Source organism: Branchiostoma floridae, chromosome 17 (assembly GCF_000003815.2).
Source record: "Branchiostoma floridae strain S238N-H82 chromosome 17, Bfl_VNyyK, whole genome shotgun sequence".
NCBI classification, from domain to species: domain Eukaryota; kingdom Metazoa; phylum Chordata; class Leptocardii; order Amphioxiformes; family Branchiostomatidae; genus Branchiostoma; species Branchiostoma floridae.
In genome coordinates, this window is record NC_049995.1 from 9,981,209 (window position 1) to 10,001,708 (window position 20,500).

Consider the following 20,500-nt stretch of genomic DNA (forward strand, 5'->3'; position numbering starts at 1 on the left):
CATATTAGAGATGTAATTCATTTGTGCTTTTTATGTCAGAAATTCTAAATAGGGAATTTCACTTTCAGGTTCCAGCTATACAATGGGGGATGAAACAGGAGGAGAAGGCAAGGCAACAGTACCTGGAAGCTACCTTGTGCATCTGCAAGGATGTGAAATTGGAGGAAGTGGGGCTCATTCTCTACAAGGATTTTCCCTTCATAGGTATAGCTAATTTTGGCTCTTACTTCAAACTTATGAAGTATAGTACATGTAATTGAGTACCAACTACACAATGTCTAATTGACTTATGATTTTGTTGATGTAACAATGAAATACATGTACTTGTTTTAACAATTGCACTGTATTCGTACCAAGTGAATATGTGCCATTTGCAGCATTTGGCAAGTATCAAAAGTAAGTACATTATGTTCATGTTTGAAATATCAGAAACTTTGCCACTAATTTGAACATTACTGTTGTATATATAGGTGCATCTCCTGATGGGATGAGACAGTGTTCATGCCATGGAAGAACTGTGATTGAGATCAAGTGCCCATACAAGTACAGGGACATCTATCCTGCTGCAGATCTGTGTCTATCAGATGCCAACTACTGTTTAGATAAGGATTGTAAGCTAAAGACAGGGCACAGATATTACATATTCCACTTTGTTATAGAAACGACTTTTTAGCGTAATGTCTTTATCAGAAATTCTTCCACCCCAGGAACTGGACAGAAATGACACTGCTCCATAAGGTGTAATACCTACCAGAAATTTGAACGTATGATGGTGTTTGTAGTTACTCCAGGTCTTTGCTCGGGTCTTTAAATTGTATGGCCTCTCAGTGAAAATCTCTGAGCAATCAATGATGACTCTACAGTTTGAGTATTTTTTTTTCCGAAATTTTTTGGGAAGATTGCGCTTTACGGTTTCCTTGGACGGCCAATGAATCAGGAACTTTAGTCGGACAGCTAAGATTGGAATACAACGGTTTATGACTTTTGAAACTGTGGAGGCAGAAACACTAAATCTCAAAGCTAGATCAGCATTTTTGAGGCCTAGTCTCAACTTCATGAGAGTCATGAGTATTTGATCCTGCTGACACATGGACTTTAGAGGAGCAATGAAATCACTAACAAGTCTAAACACAAACATAAACAGTGCAACAGTAGGTATTCCAGTGAAGAGCTTGCATTTTGCATCTGTGAGATTGGAGGCTGATGTTGATGATTTCTTGATTTGTTCTTGAAGGTGATCACGTTCTTCCCTAAGGTTGTCAGCTTCACTTTGAAGGGACTCGCAAAACTGTTCCAACTTACATTTCTCCTCTTGTACTTTTGTGAGCTGTTCTCTCAGAGTCTCTACACTTTCAGGAAGGGGGTCTCTCAGAGTCTCTACACTTTCAGGAGGAGGGTCAGCGATCATTTCTTCATCTGAAATAAAGCAAATCCGAAGTTCAATGAAAGTGCTATGTGATTATGAGTGTCATATATCTGAACTGAACTGAATGTTCTAAACTCTGATTCATATGTATGTATTGTTGTTTCAATATTTTACTCATGCAGGTTGCATGCTTCTCTACTTGATTCACATCTATATCCCCACTCCGAAAACCAAGCGGATAAACTTTGTAGCAAGTAGTCTTGTGTGTATGGTATGTGATTCATGTTGAATAAGTGACAAGTGATAGATTTACTTGTTGAGCAAGAATGATAGATTAAACTGTTGATCAAGAATTTATATGTTTAGGATTACTGATTGTATCCATTAGACACTTTTCTTATTCCCTCTGTAATGCCCTTACCATTTAGTGATGTAGGTGGGGCTTCATTCTCTGATGACACCCGCAGCCTTTTTGCTGCACGCATATACCTGCAAACAATGAAGCATGTTGTAAGTTGTAAATCAAAGTTGCATGCTTTGTTTCCTACATACATTCTGTTAGCATAGCATTTAGTGATTACTGCTGTGAATGTTATGAAATATAAAACATTTGACTAGGTGTAAACTCTAACATGAGTAACTTACAGGATCTTTGTGAGATTTAACTGAATCCTTGGTAAAACTTTCATGGTCATCTTCTCAGGCAAGGAGGTAGAGTATAGCAATGTTTCACACAGGCATGAACAGCCTGCCTGCATGAACAGCATGAGCAGTAAATCAAATTTCAATAAAGAAACATTGAAAACCCCAATGTTACCTACCGATCTTTCTTGGCAACTGGGTTTCTTGAACGATTGCAACTTGCTGAGGTTGGGAGGTTAAACAAGCTTGGGACGTAATCTGGATCTGCAGGGTCTTTAGAAGGGTTCCCTGCAATGCAAGAAGCAAAGAACTTGTCAGTATTATAAACATGATTTTAAAATGAGGTGGCAATTGGTCTTGTGGTTAGGGTGTAGGACTCATAATCCAAAGATAAGTATGAGTTGGAATCCCTGATAGGTCACTTTGTTGTAGTGCCCTTGGGAAAGGTACTTAAACCATACTTTACACCTATTTCCTCACTTCACTAAGGTGAAAAATGAGTACCTGGCTTCGGCTACACACCTCGGCATGTTAAACTGAAAGAACCCACCACACTTATCGAAAAGAGCAGGGGATCATCCCGGTGTGAGTGGATCAAACTCCACAGTCTGGTTCTTTCTTTCCCCTGCACTATCCCACAATGGTCCGGACCAAGGTGGAGGTCTACCCGCTGGGGGCCTCCCCACACAATATGCTCCAGTAGGGGCCATCTGGGGGTATTCCCATATAGATGTAGATGATTTTAAAGACATTTTAAAACATTTGTAGATGTCTTCGTCAATCAGTTAAGTGATGTACGTTATACTTCTGGTATACTATATATGTATACGTCCATCCCAGATACTTTACCACTATTTATAAGTCAGACCCCCCCTCCCACGTGGACGCGCTGTAAAACTTTGATACATGTAACATTAATATTCACTATCCTTGATATGGCATGAATCAGCGACAAAACTTACTTAAGCTTTCCGCAGATGTGTAACGAAAAGTACACTATTACATCACGAAAAATGTATTTATGCAAGGGGGACAACAACAAAATATAAAACATATAGATCACAAACCTGAGATGAAATGGTCGCTGCACACTCTCTCGTGGCCTCGTGGTGTCCACGCCGCGGTCGGGTTTTTCTTTCCCTGCTCAAAATCTGACCTTTTTAAGGCTCTAAGCCATGCAGCCCTTCGTCCTGGTTCCGCAGGGATTCTAAAAAAACTTCTTTCTACTGCCTTTATCCTTCCGGTTAGTACAATTCAGCGCACAACAACTGGTCGGCATGTTTGCGTTTCCCGCGCGCAACTGGTGGGCGAGGAGGGTTCAGCCCGCCTCCTCGCCCACCAGCAGCTTTTTGCCTACCATGACGTCACGTGACGTAACCGTGACGTCAGCGCGATCGCTCGTATTGGCTATAACTGTGTATGAGCTATGCAGCTAGTGTATTTTGTCTAATTTGTGTAACACACCATTCGACCTGTTTATATAGAATGATAAGCAGTCAATACAAATTTTGCCTACTGTAACTGTACATCACAACATTTTAGCGCGGACAGAATTTGTAACAAATTTTACCAATACTTCAGAGAAACCTCAATGTGATTGTCTTTAATTTCAAAGTATATATGTGTGTTAGTACATGTACTGATGTAGTAGATTGATTGGCAATTGATTGTATATGGAAACTTCTTGTTTTGCAAAACTGGTAAGTTTATCTTCAAGCATAACACATCTGTTTTCGTATGTAGGTTAGACCAAGGTAAGACCAAACTGACAGGTTTGATCCACTCACACCAAGATGGATCCCTACTCTGTTTTTTACTTTTATATTAAAGTGTGTGTGCGTGTGTGTGTGTGTGTGTGTGTGTGTGTGTGCATGCGCGTGCACACACGTTTACGTGGTGGGTAACATGCTCAAGATATGACTCTCTGCAAACACAAAACCTTTACATCCTATCCAAAGTCTAGTGATGGAATAGGTGTTAAGTGCCTTTATCTATACCAAGTGCACAACATTGGGGCCTACTTGGGATTTGAACCATAGATTCTGAGTCATTCTATTTACAACCCTGCCAGCTTTGACCACCTTGCTGACTTGAAGATTCTTTTCCTGTTTTTGCAGAACATCAGATCTTGTGACAGCGTACAACAACCGCGGGCAGATCAAGTACTTGAGAGTGGACTTTGACGAGGCCGTGGAAGACTACACTACAGCGATAGGGGTGGCCCCAGATGTTGCAGTGCCGTACTACAACAGAGGACAGATTCATTATAGATTAGGTAAATACATTTTACATGACCACTTAATTGCCAGTTCTATCTCTTCTACTAGAAAGATTAGATAGAGAAGGGAAGATGAAAGAGATTTTAGGAGGAGGGATGAAGAAAAGGAGGTGGAGAGAGGGGTGGGAGAAAGAGGGGTGTAGAAAGAGTGGGAGAGAAGGAAGGAGAAAGGTAAAGAGGAAGGGGAGAAGAGAAGAGAAGAGAAGAGAAGAGAAGAGGGAGAGATGGAAGAGGGGGAAAGGGGGAGAAGAGAAGAGGGGAGGGGAAAAGAGAGATGGGAGGAAGAGGGGAGAAGAGGGAGATTGTTGAGAGAGGTGGGATGGGAGAGAGGGCAGAAGAGAAGGGGGAGAAGAGATGGATATTTATGGTGTTAAAAAGAAATGTCCAGGTACAGTTGAAGCCGCTTAATTGCACACCCAATTTGCCAGTGAATTCCGTGCAATTATCCGGCGTGTGCGATAATGCGGAGTTGGTCATTTGGACCGCATCACCACGGTCGGAGGGGCCGAGAAGTGGTATGGGAGGTAGTACAACGCACAGTTTATTTACGTGACACAGTAATGTTGTACCTGTTGTGCTCCTGACGTCATATACATGTCTTCACGAAACATCGTACTGCAATGGACTTGAAATCGAAACTAAAAGTAAGTTACTGTATACGTCATGTAGCTGCCTGATCACGAAACTAAAGCATTGCACCGCCGAAGGCGAGTGTTATGTCCGTCTGTAGGCGCCGAGTCGCTGTGTTGTTCCGACTGGCTGCCAAGAACATAAAACCACTGCATAAGTATTTCCCCGCGACCCTAAGTAAAGTAAATGGACAGATACAGAACAGGTTTTATTGTCTATGTCACAGCAAGTTGTCTGCCAAATCGTAATGCGGGCTTTGACGACCTTTAGTGGGCGGGCGTCTCTTCATGGTGCCGACCCCATAATATCTCTTTCTTTTTATCCCAATAACAATTTCATACATGTTGTCGGTATAGCGACTTCACAAAGGCCGTTTTCGGCTTATTTGTACCGTGTCTGACAATTTTTCGCACGCATTTTCAGTCAATTTGTTGACGATGTTTGACAAATATTAGTGCAATTATCCGGCGTTGGTGATTTTTTGTCGTGCAGATAAGCGAAGTCACTAACAATGGAGTGAATGGGAGACGGTTTGGGATTTGGGGATTCCGTGCAATTACCCGAAGTGTGCGTTTATCCGAGGTGCAATTAACTGGCTTCCACTGTATATCATATCATTAATGATTAAGAGGGGGGGTGTACTTTTTTATCACCAACGTGGAAATATTAATTTTTTTTTGGTGCCTTTCAGGTCGTTTTGATGCTGCCATTGCTGACTTTACCAAGGCCCTCGAGCTCCAGCCTGACTTCCCTGATGCACACATCAACAGGGAACAAACTCTGAGTGATAAACAGAAACGAGACCAGGGATTCAATACAAGTGACTGGAAATCTGAGGGGAGCTAGGACATGTACACTTACATATGACAGTGTCAGTATAGAAAAGTTACCCAACTGGTTACGAAGAGTACAGACTATAAATGAGTGACTGAATGAATGAATTCATAGATGACTGAATGAATCGGTATTGATTGATAAATTAATTCAGGTATTTTTTATATCACTTCTTTTGAAACGGACTAAAAATGAGGATAACATGTTGGTAGATAATACTACAAGGTTTGTATTGTTGAAAAATTTTATATTCCGTAATAGTGGCAGACACAAAAGGCAATGGACAGCAGGTCTTTTTGTAGGGTCAGTCAGGTTACAAGAAACACAAAAAAACAGGCCTTCTGGTAAGTGTATAAAGGCAAAGAAACACAGGAATCTTAGTAGGTGTCTAGTACATTTTATACTACTAGAATGAACAGTCTTCTTGCCTTGCTGGATTATCTGACAATCGTATTTGATACTATCTAAATTATGGCACTATGCAATAAACATTGTACAAAGGACAATTGATGTTGAATTTCTTTTTTCCTTGACAGAGATAGCTATTTTCTTTATACTCTAGTCAGACATACTCTAGTTTCAGCTCTAGTTCAACTTGAAATAGGTGTATTTTCTACTTGTTGTTCTACTTCCGTACGAAAGTCACTTCGTCTTCCGCTGTCGGCTATCTTTGGTGGCAGCTGATCGCATCTTTACAACAGGAACAGTCCTGCATCCGGCTGTAGCCGATCAAATGCTCACACGTGACGTTTTACAATTGGGGTAAATACCATTCTTACCGGTCCAGATATTGCTGCATTCTTGCTATGAAGGACAACCGTTAAATTTGAAAAGGTAACCTTTAGGATTGTAGATTCATAGAACCTAAGCCAGACCTAAGCCAGGCGTTACGTAGGGTAGTAGCTTTCATTCGTATTTAGGACTGGTGTGTTTGAAGTGCCTCTCCCAAAAAACGACGTTACCGTTAAATTTTGAAAGGTGACCGTTAGGTTTGAAATTTAACGGACCTTCTCCGGGTACAACGCCTTCGTACGTATATCGGAGCTGTTTTCGACTCTTTTCCATCAGTAGCCGTTTAATTTTGAAAGTCAACCGTTAGATTTGAAATTTAACGGACCTTCTATCAGCATAACGTCGGGGAGTTCGCCATGACAGCGGTCCTGATGCTCGTGATGTTGTCCGGCCTACGGGCGACCTTGGCCGACACACCGGCCAACTGTTCGTGGGGACAAGTCGCTGGAGTTTGGGAGTTTCACATTGGACCGGTAAGTACATAGTGGATTTTTATGATCCGTTTATGTGTGCATTGTTTTACATGAAACCAAAACTTGATCCTGGTTTTGACAATTTTTTTTTTCATTCAGGATCATGTGCTCCAGTGATCTCTGAGAATTCACGAAACCAAAACAGCAAAGCAAGCAAAAATTGCTTTAGAACTAGCGCTATATTAATTGGAAATAATTCAAAAGTTTTAAAATGAATTAACACTTCTTGTATTTCTCTTTAATCGTCGAGAAAGTACTATATTTATATAACAATAATGATACTTATCAAAGACTTTTTTCCAAAGTCTTTTCTTTAACTACCTTCTTAACTTAATGACCTTAATGCGGCCTGGAGACCAATTTAAGCTAACAAAGTTAAGATTCAAGCAAAGAAAAACACGAACATTGTCTTTTGTGTAATTGGTGGCATTGTAAGAATCGTGATGACTTTTGCTAAATTCAGACGTAGAGCGGTAAGCAAAAACATGTCCTGACATGGCCTATATTTTGTATTGGAGGATGTAACCGAAGCGTGGCGGAAAAGAGATAAGGAGCAAAGCGCACCACGTGACTTCCTTTACATGTCCTTTCTGTGCTGCGATAAAACGTGAGGTGATCTCGGATTGTATCTTCAGTAACTTGTCATTTGGTTGAACAGCTGCCGATAGGAAATGCACAGGAGAGGTGCACCACGGTACATACTATTGTTAGGTACAAAACAATTATCACCTATAGTTGCATCAAAGTTTCCGTGCTTTGAACATCTTAATGCAACGGCTAAATTTCTATTTTAATGCGCTTAGACAAGCCTTGTATAAGAACTATCTGTTCCTGCATCTACACACGTACAAAGAAGCGAGAAAATGTTGACTATTCTATCAGTTTAGTATAAGACCTTTGTATATTTAACTTGTATATTGTTGCTCCTACTTTCCTGTACATGTTTGTTACATCCTACTATCAACGAACTGTACCTAGCCTTTGAAGCACGAATGTACACGAATGTTCATTCAGGAAGATTCTCTGACATCTTTATCCTTTATGATAGATATTGACCGAAATTCCATACTTCATGATGTCCAAATGCAGTAAAAAAAAAAATTCAACATATGACGTGCAATTCAAGAATATAAAAAACAGCCTTCATCCTCTTACTGCTTGGATCTCAATCTACGACCGCAGAAACGTACGCGTTCTTAAGTTGCAGCCAGTGTCTTCATGAGTATCCTCAATAGATATCTTTGAACAACGCCTTGCAAAAAGATGTGACAGGTCGTCTAGTACTAGTGTAGTATAGCCAGCTGTTGCCACGCTACGTGCCTGCAAAGCTCGTGTTTAAAAGTGAATTCGTATACAATCGTCGTACAATCTGAAATTGTTTAAGTCAAGTGTTAGACATCTTTCTTCACAATACAGCATTGTAAGCCAAAACGCTTGAGTGGCTTCACGAGCCTTGTTTTGCGGTGAACTCTAAGTAAATGAAAAAAAAATACATCAATTCCGCATGAGGTCTTACAGACTTGATATACACGCTCGGGTGACTGCACCCTTACATTGAAGGACAATTAAACCGGCTGCAAAAACAGAAAAAGAAGCCCGTGCGTTACGGTTTTTGTGGTTATATCGACTGGGCAGATACAGATTTAAATTCTTCAAGAGAAATATACACTAACGATCTCCGTTATTTTCACAGGGTGGTTACGATAGCCGTCTGAGGTGCAGCTCCTTCACTGCAGTTGAGAGCTTTAAGTTGAGCCTCCTGTTCCCGGATGTTGTGCTAGACAAGGATGGCAACAAGGGCTTCTGGACCATGATCTACAACCAGGGCTTCGAGGTGGTCATCAACCAGAGGAAATACTTCGCCTTCTCATCGTAAGTTTAAAACAATGTTTCTTTTCGTCTCTCTTTCCCTCCCTTTGAAGTATCTACATTACCCTCCATTTGTTTCCTGGCCTTCCCTTTAATTTTCTCTCTCTGTCCTTCCTACCCCCACACCCCCACACCCCTCTGTCTCTGCCCCCTCTGTCTGCCGTTCTCTTGCTCTCTAGCTCTTTCCCTGTCCGTCTTTCCCTGTCCTTCTCTTTCCGTTTCATTCTCTCTCCTTCTCTCTCCCTTTAGGCCTCTGTCTTGTTTTATTCTCTTCGTTTTCTCGTTGTCTTCTGCCTCTTTCAGTGTACCTTTTCTCTTTCACTTCCTTTATTTCTTTGCCTTTCTGTATGCCTATCTTCCTTGCTCTCTCTGTCACACACACTCTCTATGTCCGTCTTTAGATTTCTCTATCTTAAAGTCTTTTGTTATTCTCTTTGATTCAAACTAGTAAACTATTATATATGAGAAATGATTAAGCGAATCTTACATATTTTTCATAGATACACGAAAGAAGATGACGTGGTGACGAGTTTCTGCAACTCCACGTTCGCAGGATGGTCACATGACACTCTGGGGAAAGACTGGGCCTGTTACTATGGTATCCAGTTTTCTCAAAGTGTCCCGGATGTAGATCCTGTCACAACTCGACGAGTGCATAGGGATGATTTTGACGGGACGTTTAGGAACAACCCAGACTTTATAAAAGGTAAGAACAACTACATTGTATCATGGAACTCCATCTAATTATGAAATGGGCCATTTGCACCATTTTAACTCATCTGGTTAATAACCAATATCAGTTTAAACATTACATTGCAGCTGGACAGGAACTTTGTGAAATCCCAAAGTCCCAAACCGGTTTGTTTGTTTGTTTGTTTGTTTTATTAGGCTGGATAACTTTGCAATGTTACGTCGCCCGGAGAAATACGCTGGAAAATGGGGTGTGAAATTAAACGGCTTCTTCTGTAAAAAGTATTTAAGATATGAAGACGATGTTGTTGTTGTTTTTTTCATCATCAGGAATAAATAGTGTGCAAAGGTCATGGAAGGCCGTGACCTACCCAGAATACCACGGGATGAAGATTTCCAACATGGCGATGATGGCAGGTGGTCCGTCCTCCACACAGAGCTTCCCCCTACCGGCGACCATGGACAAAGCAACGAGAGAAGGTAAGAAAATTGAACAAATGAAAACAAAAATTTGAAATGACTGTTGCTAAAAAAAACGACGGTGGCGACGCGTGTGGCGTAACTGGTAGAGCGTTCGGTTTGGAATCTAGAGGTCCTGAGTTCGATACCCGCCGTGCCCCCGACGTTGTGATCTTGGGAAAGGCACTTTGCATGACCTTCCTCACTTTACCCAGGTTTTAAAAATTGGTACCTGACTTCGGTCAGGGAGGTAAAAAAAAAGACAGCCTTTACACTCTGTACTGTGTATACCGCTTATTGTACATACTGTTTATGTGGCACTGTAAATATAAGTAACAAACTTGAGTGCAGTGCCACATTGTCCTCGTCTGTTCAAAGCAAATAGAAAAAAAAGAACATTGTAAAAAGTGTCTAAGAGCGCATACCCGACGTAGACGTAAGTAGTATAGTAGGTGTACGCTGACTATTATTATTCAGGCGCAAGCAGGCGCAGGTCAAAGGTCATCGCCTGCCTAGTGGAGCAGGTCAGAGGTCAGATATTATTTTGTCAGGGCGGGTCAGAGGTCAGAAGTCACATATTATGTATTCAGGCGCAGGTCAGAGGTCAGATATAATGTATTCAGGCGCAGGTCAGAGGTCAGATATTATGTTCCCTTTTGATACACCCCCCTCGCCACAAATGAACCTCCCCCTCCCCAATCGTGAAAGACATGCCCTTATTTGGCCTGGTTCTAAGTCTCTACGTTACAAAGTCAAAAATAAACAAACATGACAATGACCGTCTGATTTTTCCGTTCTTTTATTCTGTACTTTCAAAAGTCAGCATCTAGCGTGAACTTCTGCTGTTCAGAGGAAGACATCACCCCCATCTTCTGATACTCTCCCACCTTCTTCTCAAAGAAGTTGGTCTTTCCCTCCAGAGAAATGTTCTCCATGAAGTCAAAGGGGTTCTCGCTGTTGTAAAGCTTACTGCACATGAGTTCTCCCAGCAGCCTATCTGCGACAAACTCGATGTACTGTTTCATCAGGTCTTGATTCATCCCAATCAGCTTCACAGGAAGAGCTTCCGTCAGGAACTCTTGCTCAATCTTAACAGCATTGTCGATAATCTGGTGAATGCGCTCTTGACTGGGCTTATTGATCAGATAGCTGACCATAAGACAGGCAAAGTCGGTGTGCAGACCCTCGTCTCTACTGATCAGCTCATTAGAGAAAGTCAGCCCTGGCATAAGTCCTCTTTTCCTCAACCAGAAAATTGCTGCAAAGGCCCCGGAGAAAAATATCCCTTCCACAGCAGCAAACGCAACAACACGATCCCCAAAAGTGCTTTTCTCGTCTCCGGTCCACTTTAGGGCCCAGTCAGCTTTCTTCTTTACACAAGGTATGGTCTCAATCGCACTGAACAGATGCTCTCTTTCATGCGGATCCTTCACGTAGGTGTCGATTAAGAGGCTGTACATTTCAGAATGGATGTTCTCAATGGCAATCTGGAAGCCATAGAAGCACCTCACCTCAGGCACCTGCACCTCTTTGGTGAATCTCTCTACCAGATTTTCATTCACGATTCCGTCACTAGCTGCAAAGAATGCCAGGACGTGTTTGATGAAGTGTTTTTCGTTGTCATTCAGACTCTCCCAATGCTCCAAATCCTTAGAGAGATCAACTTCCTCCGTTGTCCAGAATGATGCTACAGCCTTCTTGTACATGCGCCAGATGTCGTGGTACTGGATGGGAAAAATGACGAAGCGTCTGGAGTTTTCACGCAGTAGGGGCTCACACTGCATCTCTCGGTCTACAGAGACCTTAAGTACGGACAGCTGGTTAGACTTCGATGGCTGCGCTGGAAGCATCTTGCGGCGGTTCTGTTAGCAAAAAAAGGAAGACCTTTTATCTTGTCTGTCACCATATATTTGCATATTTACATTTGCATCAGACGAGTCGGTACTCTGATTGGTCCAGATATACAGAGTTTAGGGGGGATATGTAATTCCTTAGCTCAAGTCGGGGTGAAACAGAGGTCAGGCTGAACTTTTGACCCACCAAGGTAACTATGACAACCCGCCCTATTGTTCACCGCTGGCCGCGGAACCTAGTTGCCCGTGCTGAACAACGCCAGATGGCCCATTGTTCTTGTGTGGGTAGGAAACAATAGACGCCGCGGCTTGGTATGCACACGGCTTGGGAGAGAGCTAACAATGCACTTGGAGTCAGGCCCGTGAGGAGTCAGGCCCGTACAGTGAGCGTCACACATTCTGAGCAGCTACAAGACAACAGAGAACGGTGCTGTCTGGACACTGCGTTGTACGTACATACATGGCCAGCCCTAACTCATTCATACATGGCCAGCCCTAACTCATTGGAACCGAGGAGGTAAGGAAGAAACGCAAAACCTTTATCAACAAGTTGAACAGGGTTCTTGGCCAAACGTTACGTGGGATAAAGTGGGCCCGTATTGAAATGCAAATCGGCCTCTGGCCCCTGGTTGACCCCGCTGGCCCCGACCCTTGGTGGTCGCGCTGAAGAATGCCAGATGGTGGCATTGTTCTTGTGCGGGTAGGAAACAATAGACGGATTGGTCACCGCGGCTTGGTATGCACACGGCTTGGGAGAGAGCTAACAATGCACTTGGAGTCAGACCCGTGCGGAGTCAGGCCCGTACAGTGAGCGTCCCACACATTCTGAGCAGCTACAAGACAACAGAGAACGGTGCTGTCTGGACACTGCGTTGTACGTACATACATGGCCAGCCCTAACTCATGGGAACTGGAGGAGGGAAGGAAGGTCCGTAAAACAACTTGAAAAGGGTTCTTTGCCAAACGTTACGTGGGCTGAATTGGGCCCGTTTTGAAATGCAAATCGGCCTCTGGCCCCTAGTTGACCTCGCTGGCCCGGCCCTTGGTGGCCGCGATGAAGAACGCCAGATGGTGGCATTGTTCTTGTGCGGGTAGGAAACAATAGACGGATTGGTCACCGCGGCTTTGTGTGCACATGGCTTGGAACAGAAGCAATTCTGCCACTTGGAGCCAGGCCCGTGCGGAGTCAGGCCCGTACAGTGAGCGTCCCACACATTCTGAGCAGCTACAAGACAACAGAGAACGGTGCTGTCTGGACACTGCGTTGTACGTACATACATGGCCAGCCCTAACTCATGGGAACTGGAGGAGGGAAGGAAGGTCCGTAAAACAACTTGAAAAGGGTTCTTTGCCAAACGTTACGTGGGCTGAATTGGGCCCGTTTTGAAATGCAAATTGGCCCCTGCTTGGTGTACACACGGCTGGGAACAAAACCAACTCTTCCGCTTGGAGAGGGCCGTGCGGACAAATTACAGTTACCACCACCCGCGTACCGAGCAGACAAGACAGCGGTGAATTAAGCGCTGGCCGGACACTACGTTATCGGACATACATGGTCAGCCCTAACTTCTGGGAATCGAGGAGGCAAGGAGGAAATGTAAAAGCTTTATCAACAAGTTGAACAGGGTTCTTGGCCAAACGTTACGTGGGCTAAAGGGGGCCCGTTTTCAAATGCAAATTGGCCTCTGGCCCAAAGTCGACCCTGCTGCTGAAGAACCACAGATGGCCCTTTGTTGTTCCCTGCCAGGAGACAATAGACGGAGTCGTCGCCCAGACAATAGACGGAGTCCAAGCAAGTTGTCCTGCCTGCCTGCTTCGTTCCTCCTCACCAACTCGCTCTGGGCGGAAGTGGCCCGTTTTGTTATGCAAATGACCATCTGCTCTTCGTGAAGGGACATGTCCATATTTGGCTAGCCAATCAATAAAAAGGCCACAGGCGAGACACCGGCGATCAGTTGGCCTGGGGGTCACCCCGGACTGTGCCCCGATTCTGTCGTGCCACCTACTTGAATGACCGCAGTACCGCTACAGACGGATCGTCTCTTTCTTTCGGTAAGTGGAAAAACTTCTCCGCTACCAAAACAAGTATTCCTGACCGGCAAAAAACGATTTTGTTCAGTCACAAAAGGTCTCACAAAAGAGCACCGAAGCCCTTTCTTTGTTTGAATACTGATGAGTGTGCGGTCGTCGCTCTAGCAAAAGCACTGTAGTATTTTACAAATTCAGCTTTTCAAACAAAGCTTTGTATGTTCTTTCAGAACCCAGCAATGATCAAGAGTACAGTCAACTAACCATGGCGTTTACTTGTGAAAAGTGCGGAAAAACCTTCACCCAAAAACGCAATCTCACCCGTCACCAAAAGTCCCACGACACAACTACCTACCACTGCGAGATCTGCGACAAAAGCTTTGACCGTCTTGATAGTTTCAAACGACATCAGAAGTCCCACGACCCGACCGCGCCCACGCACGAGTGCGATTTTTGCGGCAAAAAGTTTCCTAGACGGGACAATCTACTGCAACATCGGCGGCTGCACGATAAACCCAGGCCGGCCCTCACGTTCTGGTGCCGACCGTGTAACGTGGCGTTTGACACGGTCCACGCCCTGCAGGCGCACCGAGAAGCCGCACACCCCGTGGCGTCAACCTCCCGTCCGCGGAAGAGGGTTTCCCCCGCGGGAGGGGCCGAGCCCAAAGCGAAACGACGCCACATCCAACCCGCAGGAGACGACGACGCATTTCCTTTTGAGGAAGATCCAGAGGACGTATCGGAAGAGCTGATTCCCCAGCACGAAGACGGGGCTGTTCAGAATCTGTACCGGCAGAAGTGGTCTATGATTAGGACGCAGTTCAAGCGGGGCCAAAACATCCAGGACACGTAAAACTTTCGACTGGAGTCCGAAAATCCTAGCGATCTGGCCGACAACGTATGGGCCATCTTTGGCGACCAGCAAACCGTCTTTAAGATCAACCTATCGTTCGGGTTCATTCTCCAGGACGGGGAAACGGGAGCACTGCGATATTTTTACCCCTGTGAAAATAATAACGGATTTTTACCAGAACCTGTCCAAGTGGAAAACGAGGATGGTGTCCGACGGTTCCTAGACAAGATCGAAGAGGTCGATCACATGGAGAAGGCGCGACAGGAGCGCCCCAACAGTAAGTCAGTCCTGCAGAAGATGGTGAACGTCATGTTTTACGTGAACAAAATCAAGGACCATCCGATCGGTGCCCCCGGGACGCTTACAGACTACATCAAGAACAGCAGGTCCATCATCGCTCTTCTAGGCGATAGAGTTGGCCCGTACACGGACAAGCTCTGCTTTTTCCGATGCCTGGCACTCCATCGGCAATGCGATCGCACCAAGCTGGAAAGGACGACCAAGAGCCTCTTCAGAGAGTACCTGGCGTGGATGGGTAAGACGGCCAAACAGTTTAAAGGCGTATCTCTTAAACATTTGGAGGACATAGAGAAATTGTTCGAGGTCGACGTGTACGTTTATGCTCTACAGCCCAATCGCGATGAAGACGCCGAAGATGACGACTTCTTTGCGGAGTTGGTGAGACGTCCCCTGTCTACACACAACAATACGATGTACCTGAATCTCTGCGAGCAACATTACAGTTACATTAAGGATTTTAAGGCCTACGCCAAGTCGTACGCGTGTCCGCAATGTGGAAAGAGGTGGATGCACCGTGGTAATTGCGAAAGACACATTCGCACGTGCGACGGTAAGGTGACCAAGGAGTATCCGGGGGGCGCCTACCATCTACCGCAGACCATCTTTGAAAAGCTGCAGGACGAAGGGATCGTCGTCCCCGAAGAAGATCGTTACTATCCCTACCGCGCCTGTTTCGATATAGAATGTCTTCTAAAACCACTGACTGATCAAAAGACGGACAAGATGACGTGGGAGGCGGCGCACGAACTCTTGAGCGTGAGCGTCTGCTCAAACGTCCCTGAATACACCGACCCAGAATGTTTCGTGTCCGAAGGCGACCCGACAAAAGTGGCTGAAGACTTGTTGAATTTCCTACAGCAAATCAGTCGTAAGGCGTACTCCCTTCTGTCGGAAAAGTTTGGCTGGGCGTTGGACAAAATGGAAGAAATTCGGCAAAGGGATTTGGAGAAAGAGGAAGACGAAGAAGAACAAACGGAAGGAGAATCTCCGAAAGACATACTTGACAAGGCGAAGCGAAAAGAAAAACGCCGGAAAGAACATTACATGACCAAACTGATGGAGGAACTGAACAAGTACATGAGTCAGCTGGTGGTCCTTAGTTTCAACGGTGGGAAGTATGACCTGAACGCCATCAAAAAAGTGTTCCTCCCGCTGCTGCTGCGATCTACAAGCAAACTCCGGCCCATCAAGAAGAACAACACGTACATGTCGATTGAAACGGACGACCTCAAATTCCTGGATCTCATCAATTATGTGGCTCCGGGCTTCTCCTACTCTATCCTGCTGAAGGCGTACGGCTGCCAGGAGACAAAGGGATTCTTCCCGTACGAATGGATGGACAGCTTGGACAAGTTGGAGCACACGCGGCTACCACCACGAGCCGCCTTCCATAGCAACCTGCGACAGTCCGACATCTCGGAGGAGGATTATCTGTACTGTCAGCGCGTGTGGGAAGAGCAGGGTATGACGACCATGAGAGACTTCCTAATATGGTACAACAACAAGGACGTTAGCCCCATGGTGGAAGCCGTGCAAAAGATGACAGAGTTCTACCAGGACAAAGGTATAGACATGTTTAAGGATGGCATTAGCGTCCCGGGTCTGACACTTAAGTACCTATTCATGAACCTGCCGCACGATACGTACTTTACTCTTCCTGACAATGAGGAGGTGTACAGATTGTATAAAGACAACATAGTGGGGGGACCCAGCATCATCTTTCATAGGTACCACGAGAAGGGCAAGACCTACATCAGGGCCGACGAGATGAAATTGTTGGGCAGGGAACCGAAACCTTGTCAAAAGGTCATTGGCTACGACGCGAATGCGTTATATCTGTGGGCCCTGATGCAGGACATGCCCTCCGGCCATTACATTCGGCGGCGGGAAGACACGGGGTTCGAAAGAGAATATTCTACACCTCAGTGGGGACGAATGGCCGTCGACTGGTTAGACTGGGTGGCCCAAGAGCGGAACCTCGTCATTCGGCACAAATTCAACAGCACAGAGAAGCGCATCGGTTCACGTCGAATTCCGGTGGACGGTTTCTGTTCCGACACCGGGGAAATCTTTCAGTTTCACGGTTGCTATTGGCACGGTCACCGCTGCCCCTTGACCAAAGGCGAATTCTTCAACGATCGTCGCGGCAAGTCTTTCGCGACTTTGAGGGCGGAAACGGCCCAAACGACCGAGTACCTGCGAGCGTGCGGGTATGCGGTCACCGAAATGTGGGAGTGTCAGTGGAGAAACTTGGTAAGAGCCGACGTCCGATTGGCGTCTTTTTTGGAAGGCCGCAAGACTCCCACCGAACATCTTCCCGACATGACCGGTGAACGCGTCCTCCAGGCTGTTCGCTCGAAGGAGTTGTTTGGAGCGGTGGAATGCGACATCGAGGTCCCCGCGGATCTCAAGTCGCGCTTCGCCGAAATGCCTCCGATATTTAAGAACGTCGAGATTTCCATCTACGATATTGGCGAGCACATGAAGGAGTACGCCGTGGATCATCGCATTATGTCCAAACCCAGGCGATCGCTCATCGGTAGTATGTTCGGTCAAAAGATCCTCTTGGCTTCGCCCTTACTCAACTGGTATCTCGACCACGGCTTGAAGGTCACTCGCATCTACCAGGTGATGGAGTACAGACCCAAACCCAGTTTTAAAGCTTTCGGAGATGCCGTTAGCGATGCGAGACGTAAGGGTGACGAGGACAAAACCAAGAAGATCATCGCCGACACCATGAAGCTGATCGGTAATTCTGGCTATGGCAAGACGGTCACCAACAAAGAAAAACAAACAGACGTCGAGTATTGCCAAGACGTCGTGACCGCCACTCGAAAGATCAACACTTCGCGGTTTCGGCATCTGATCGTGGTCAACGACAAAAATTTCTTTGAAATTGAGTCGGCAAAGCGCACCATCAAGTTTAACCTTCCCATGCAAATTGGCTTCTTCGTATACCAATACGCCAAATTGCGTATGCTTGCCTTTTACTACGACTTCATGTTAAAGTTCGTGGACGTGTCCGATTTCCAGTACTGTGAAATGGACACGGACTCCGCTTACATTGCCATTTCGGCGGACAAGCTGGAGGACGTGATCAAACCGGACATGCTGGAGTCGTACGACCGCGAGAAATCTGACTGGTTTCCCCGAACAGACACCAAACAGAACGCGGCTTACGACAAGCGCACCCCCGGGCTGTTCAAAGAAGAATGGTCCGGGAGCGGTATTGTCGGTCTGTGCAGTAAAACGTATTACTGTTTCGGCGGAGATGAAGCGAATGACGACAAATTCAGTGGCAAAGGAGTGAGCAAACGATGTAACGTCATCAATCACCTCAAGTACCTGAACGTCTTGCAGACCAAGAAAAGCGGGCAGGGCATCAACAAAGGGTTTCGCGTGCACGAAAACGAAATACACACGTACACGCAAACTCGAGATGCCTTTTCGTACTTTTATCCCAAACGAAAAGTAAAGAATGACAAGGTCACCACTCTCCCTCTCGATATTTAGAGCGGCTAGTGTGTCATATATTGCGCATAGATGTATATTGTAAAGCAATCGTGTGATGATGAAATGCTGCTGCCATGACTCGCCTCTGTTGGAAATAAATGCGCAGAAACGTTGTTTGTCATTATTATAGTATAGTAGATAGATAGATAAATAGTACTGCTGGGCAGAGTTGACGTCATTTGCAGGTATGGATGCGAGAGTACACCATCCATGTCGGATGGTTCTCGCGGGCTGTTCTGGGTCTGGGAAATCATATTTTGCTCAAAAACTACTGACGACGGGAGCCAGTTGGATCGATCCCGGTCCCTTTCAACACGTGGTGTGGTGTTATTCGGAGTTTCAGGACAAGCTGCACCGCGAGCTGACTTCGAAACTAGGGTCAAAAGTTCAGTTCGTAGAAGGCCTTCCCAACAATTGGAATGACGTCATTAAGCCGTCATGCCGAAACGCGCTCGTGATTGATGATCTCATGATTGAGTCGGCCAAGGACACGGATCAAAGGGTAACGAAATTGTTTACCCGAGCCAGCCGTCATCGTGACTTGTCCGTGATTTTTCTCGTTCAGAATTTGTTCTTTCAAGGCCTGAGAACCATTTCTCTTAACTCCAGTTACATCGTCCTGTTCAAATCGCCAAGGGATCAAAGCATGATCACCACGTTAGCTCGGCAAATGTACCCGGGGCACGGTAAATTTCTTCGAGAGTGTTACGAGGACGCCGTGAATAAGACGACGTACGGACATCTCTTCCTTGACCTCCATCCCGAAACGCCTGAGGACCTGCGCGTGAGAACAAACATGCTGACGCCACAACCCCAAGTGTACCTGAGAAAGTGATAAAACGTTCCGTTCGACCACGTCGCGGTCTCATTTTGCCGAAGATGTCGAAGAGGTTACATCGTCACGCCGATTGTCTCCGGGTGTTGAGCAAGGCCAACCCGAAATTGCGAAAAGCCATCCTGTCGTCCGCCCCTAACGATCTCTTGAAATCGATTTGTGACTGCACGCACAACGTCTTGAAGGGCAACGTTCGTCTCACACCTGCCCAGAAGAAAGGTCTGGCTCGGCACAAAGCCACACTGCGTCAGCTTGGCGATAAGAAGGTTCCCCTGACCAAGAAAAGGCAGACGTTGATCCAGAAGGGTGGGTTCCTGTCTCTTCTACTCAGTCCTATTATTTCTGCAATTAGCTCCTTATTTGGAGGTGGACGGAAGTAACGTCGTCATGGAACATAGCAGAAAGATGGCACTCGTGCCGCAAGAATTGCTCTCAACGATTCAGGCTAAGCAACAAGAACAGACGTCTCCCCTGGTCAAGACCGCCGTTACCTTGGACGAGGAAATGAAGTCGGTGATGGAACGGCCTGATCTTCCGGACGACGAGAAAGCTACCTTGTACCAACAACTCTTGCAGCGTTATCTGACGTACAGAGATAAGCGTCGCACAGAGCCAGTCACGGTGAGGGTGTTGTCCTCACCTACTACCGTCACCAACACCGCTACCACGGACGCCAGCACGGATGGAACGTCTCCCAGCACCCCCGTATCCAGTGGTAAAGAAGACCAGAGCATACTGGAGGCCTTTCCCAAGACCATGAAAGCTCGCGCACGACAGATGCTCAACGTCATCAAACACAAGGGTGGAGACATCATCGGTTACAACGATCAGGGACAGTTGCTCTACAACAAACAAGTGGTCCCGGGTTCAAATGTGTCCGACTTGATTAGAGACGCGATGCAAAAGAGGCAAGGGTTCAATCCCACCGGCTGGCAATCTTTTGCCAGGGGCCTGGCACGCATCAATGCGCCGGAAGCCGCTATCAGGCACCCGACCCGGCTGTCCGTGATCCAACGTCACAAGAGCCGCACCGCCCGTGGGAAGATCTTCAGACGGAGAGAGCGAGGACGTCATCCCAACACCGC

The 20,500-nt window shown here is 45.9% G+C and overlaps 3 protein-coding genes and 1 long non-coding RNA gene across 5 annotated transcripts in view; 3 read left to right on the top strand and 1 right to left on the bottom strand.

The window, feature by feature from the left end:
- The window catches only part of LOC118404483, a 3,858-nt gene extending 2,723 nt beyond the window's left edge, over positions 1–1,135 (top strand). Inside the window, exons 6-7 of one of the 2 annotated variants that reach the window (XM_035803567.1) lie at positions 69–157; positions 887–1,135. In XM_035803567.1, the coding sequence (XP_035659460.1) occupies positions 69–157; positions 887–932 (135 nt within the window). In that variant the 3' untranslated portion in view covers positions 933–1,135. Of the gene's footprint in view, positions 1–68; positions 205–470 lie in introns of both variants that reach the window. The other variant, XM_035803566.1, reaches the window with a different exon arrangement.
- Positions 1–6,253, top strand: part of LOC118404484 (tetratricopeptide repeat protein 32-like) — a 9,591-nt gene extending 3,338 nt beyond the window's left edge. Inside the window, exons 2-3 of the mRNA XM_035803568.1 lie at positions 4,126–4,283; positions 5,608–6,253. Coding sequence (XP_035659461.1) covers positions 4,126–4,283; positions 5,608–5,762 — 313 coding nt within the window. The 3' untranslated portion in view covers positions 5,763–6,253. The remainder of the gene's footprint in view (positions 1–4,125; positions 4,284–5,607) is intronic.
- Positions 967–3,260, bottom strand: LOC118404485. The gene is made up of 4 exons (XR_004829774.1): positions 3,076–3,260; positions 2,188–2,296; positions 1,788–1,855; positions 967–1,416 (listed from the first exon to the last, which is right to left on the bottom strand). It is a non-coding gene; the product is annotated as an uncharacterized LOC118404485 (long non-coding RNA).
- A 247-nt stretch (positions 6,254–6,500) lies between the features above and the next one.
- The window catches only part of LOC118404660 (dipeptidyl peptidase 1-like), a 23,935-nt gene continuing 9,935 nt past the window's right edge, over positions 6,501–20,500 (top strand). The window contains exons 1-4 of the mRNA XM_035803901.1: positions 6,501–7,015; positions 8,709–8,887; positions 9,385–9,590; positions 9,905–10,054. Coding sequence (XP_035659794.1) covers positions 6,899–7,015; positions 8,709–8,887; positions 9,385–9,590; positions 9,905–10,054 — 652 coding nt within the window. The 5' untranslated portion in view covers positions 6,501–6,898. The remainder of the gene's footprint in view (positions 7,016–8,708; positions 8,888–9,384; positions 9,591–9,904; positions 10,055–20,500) is intronic.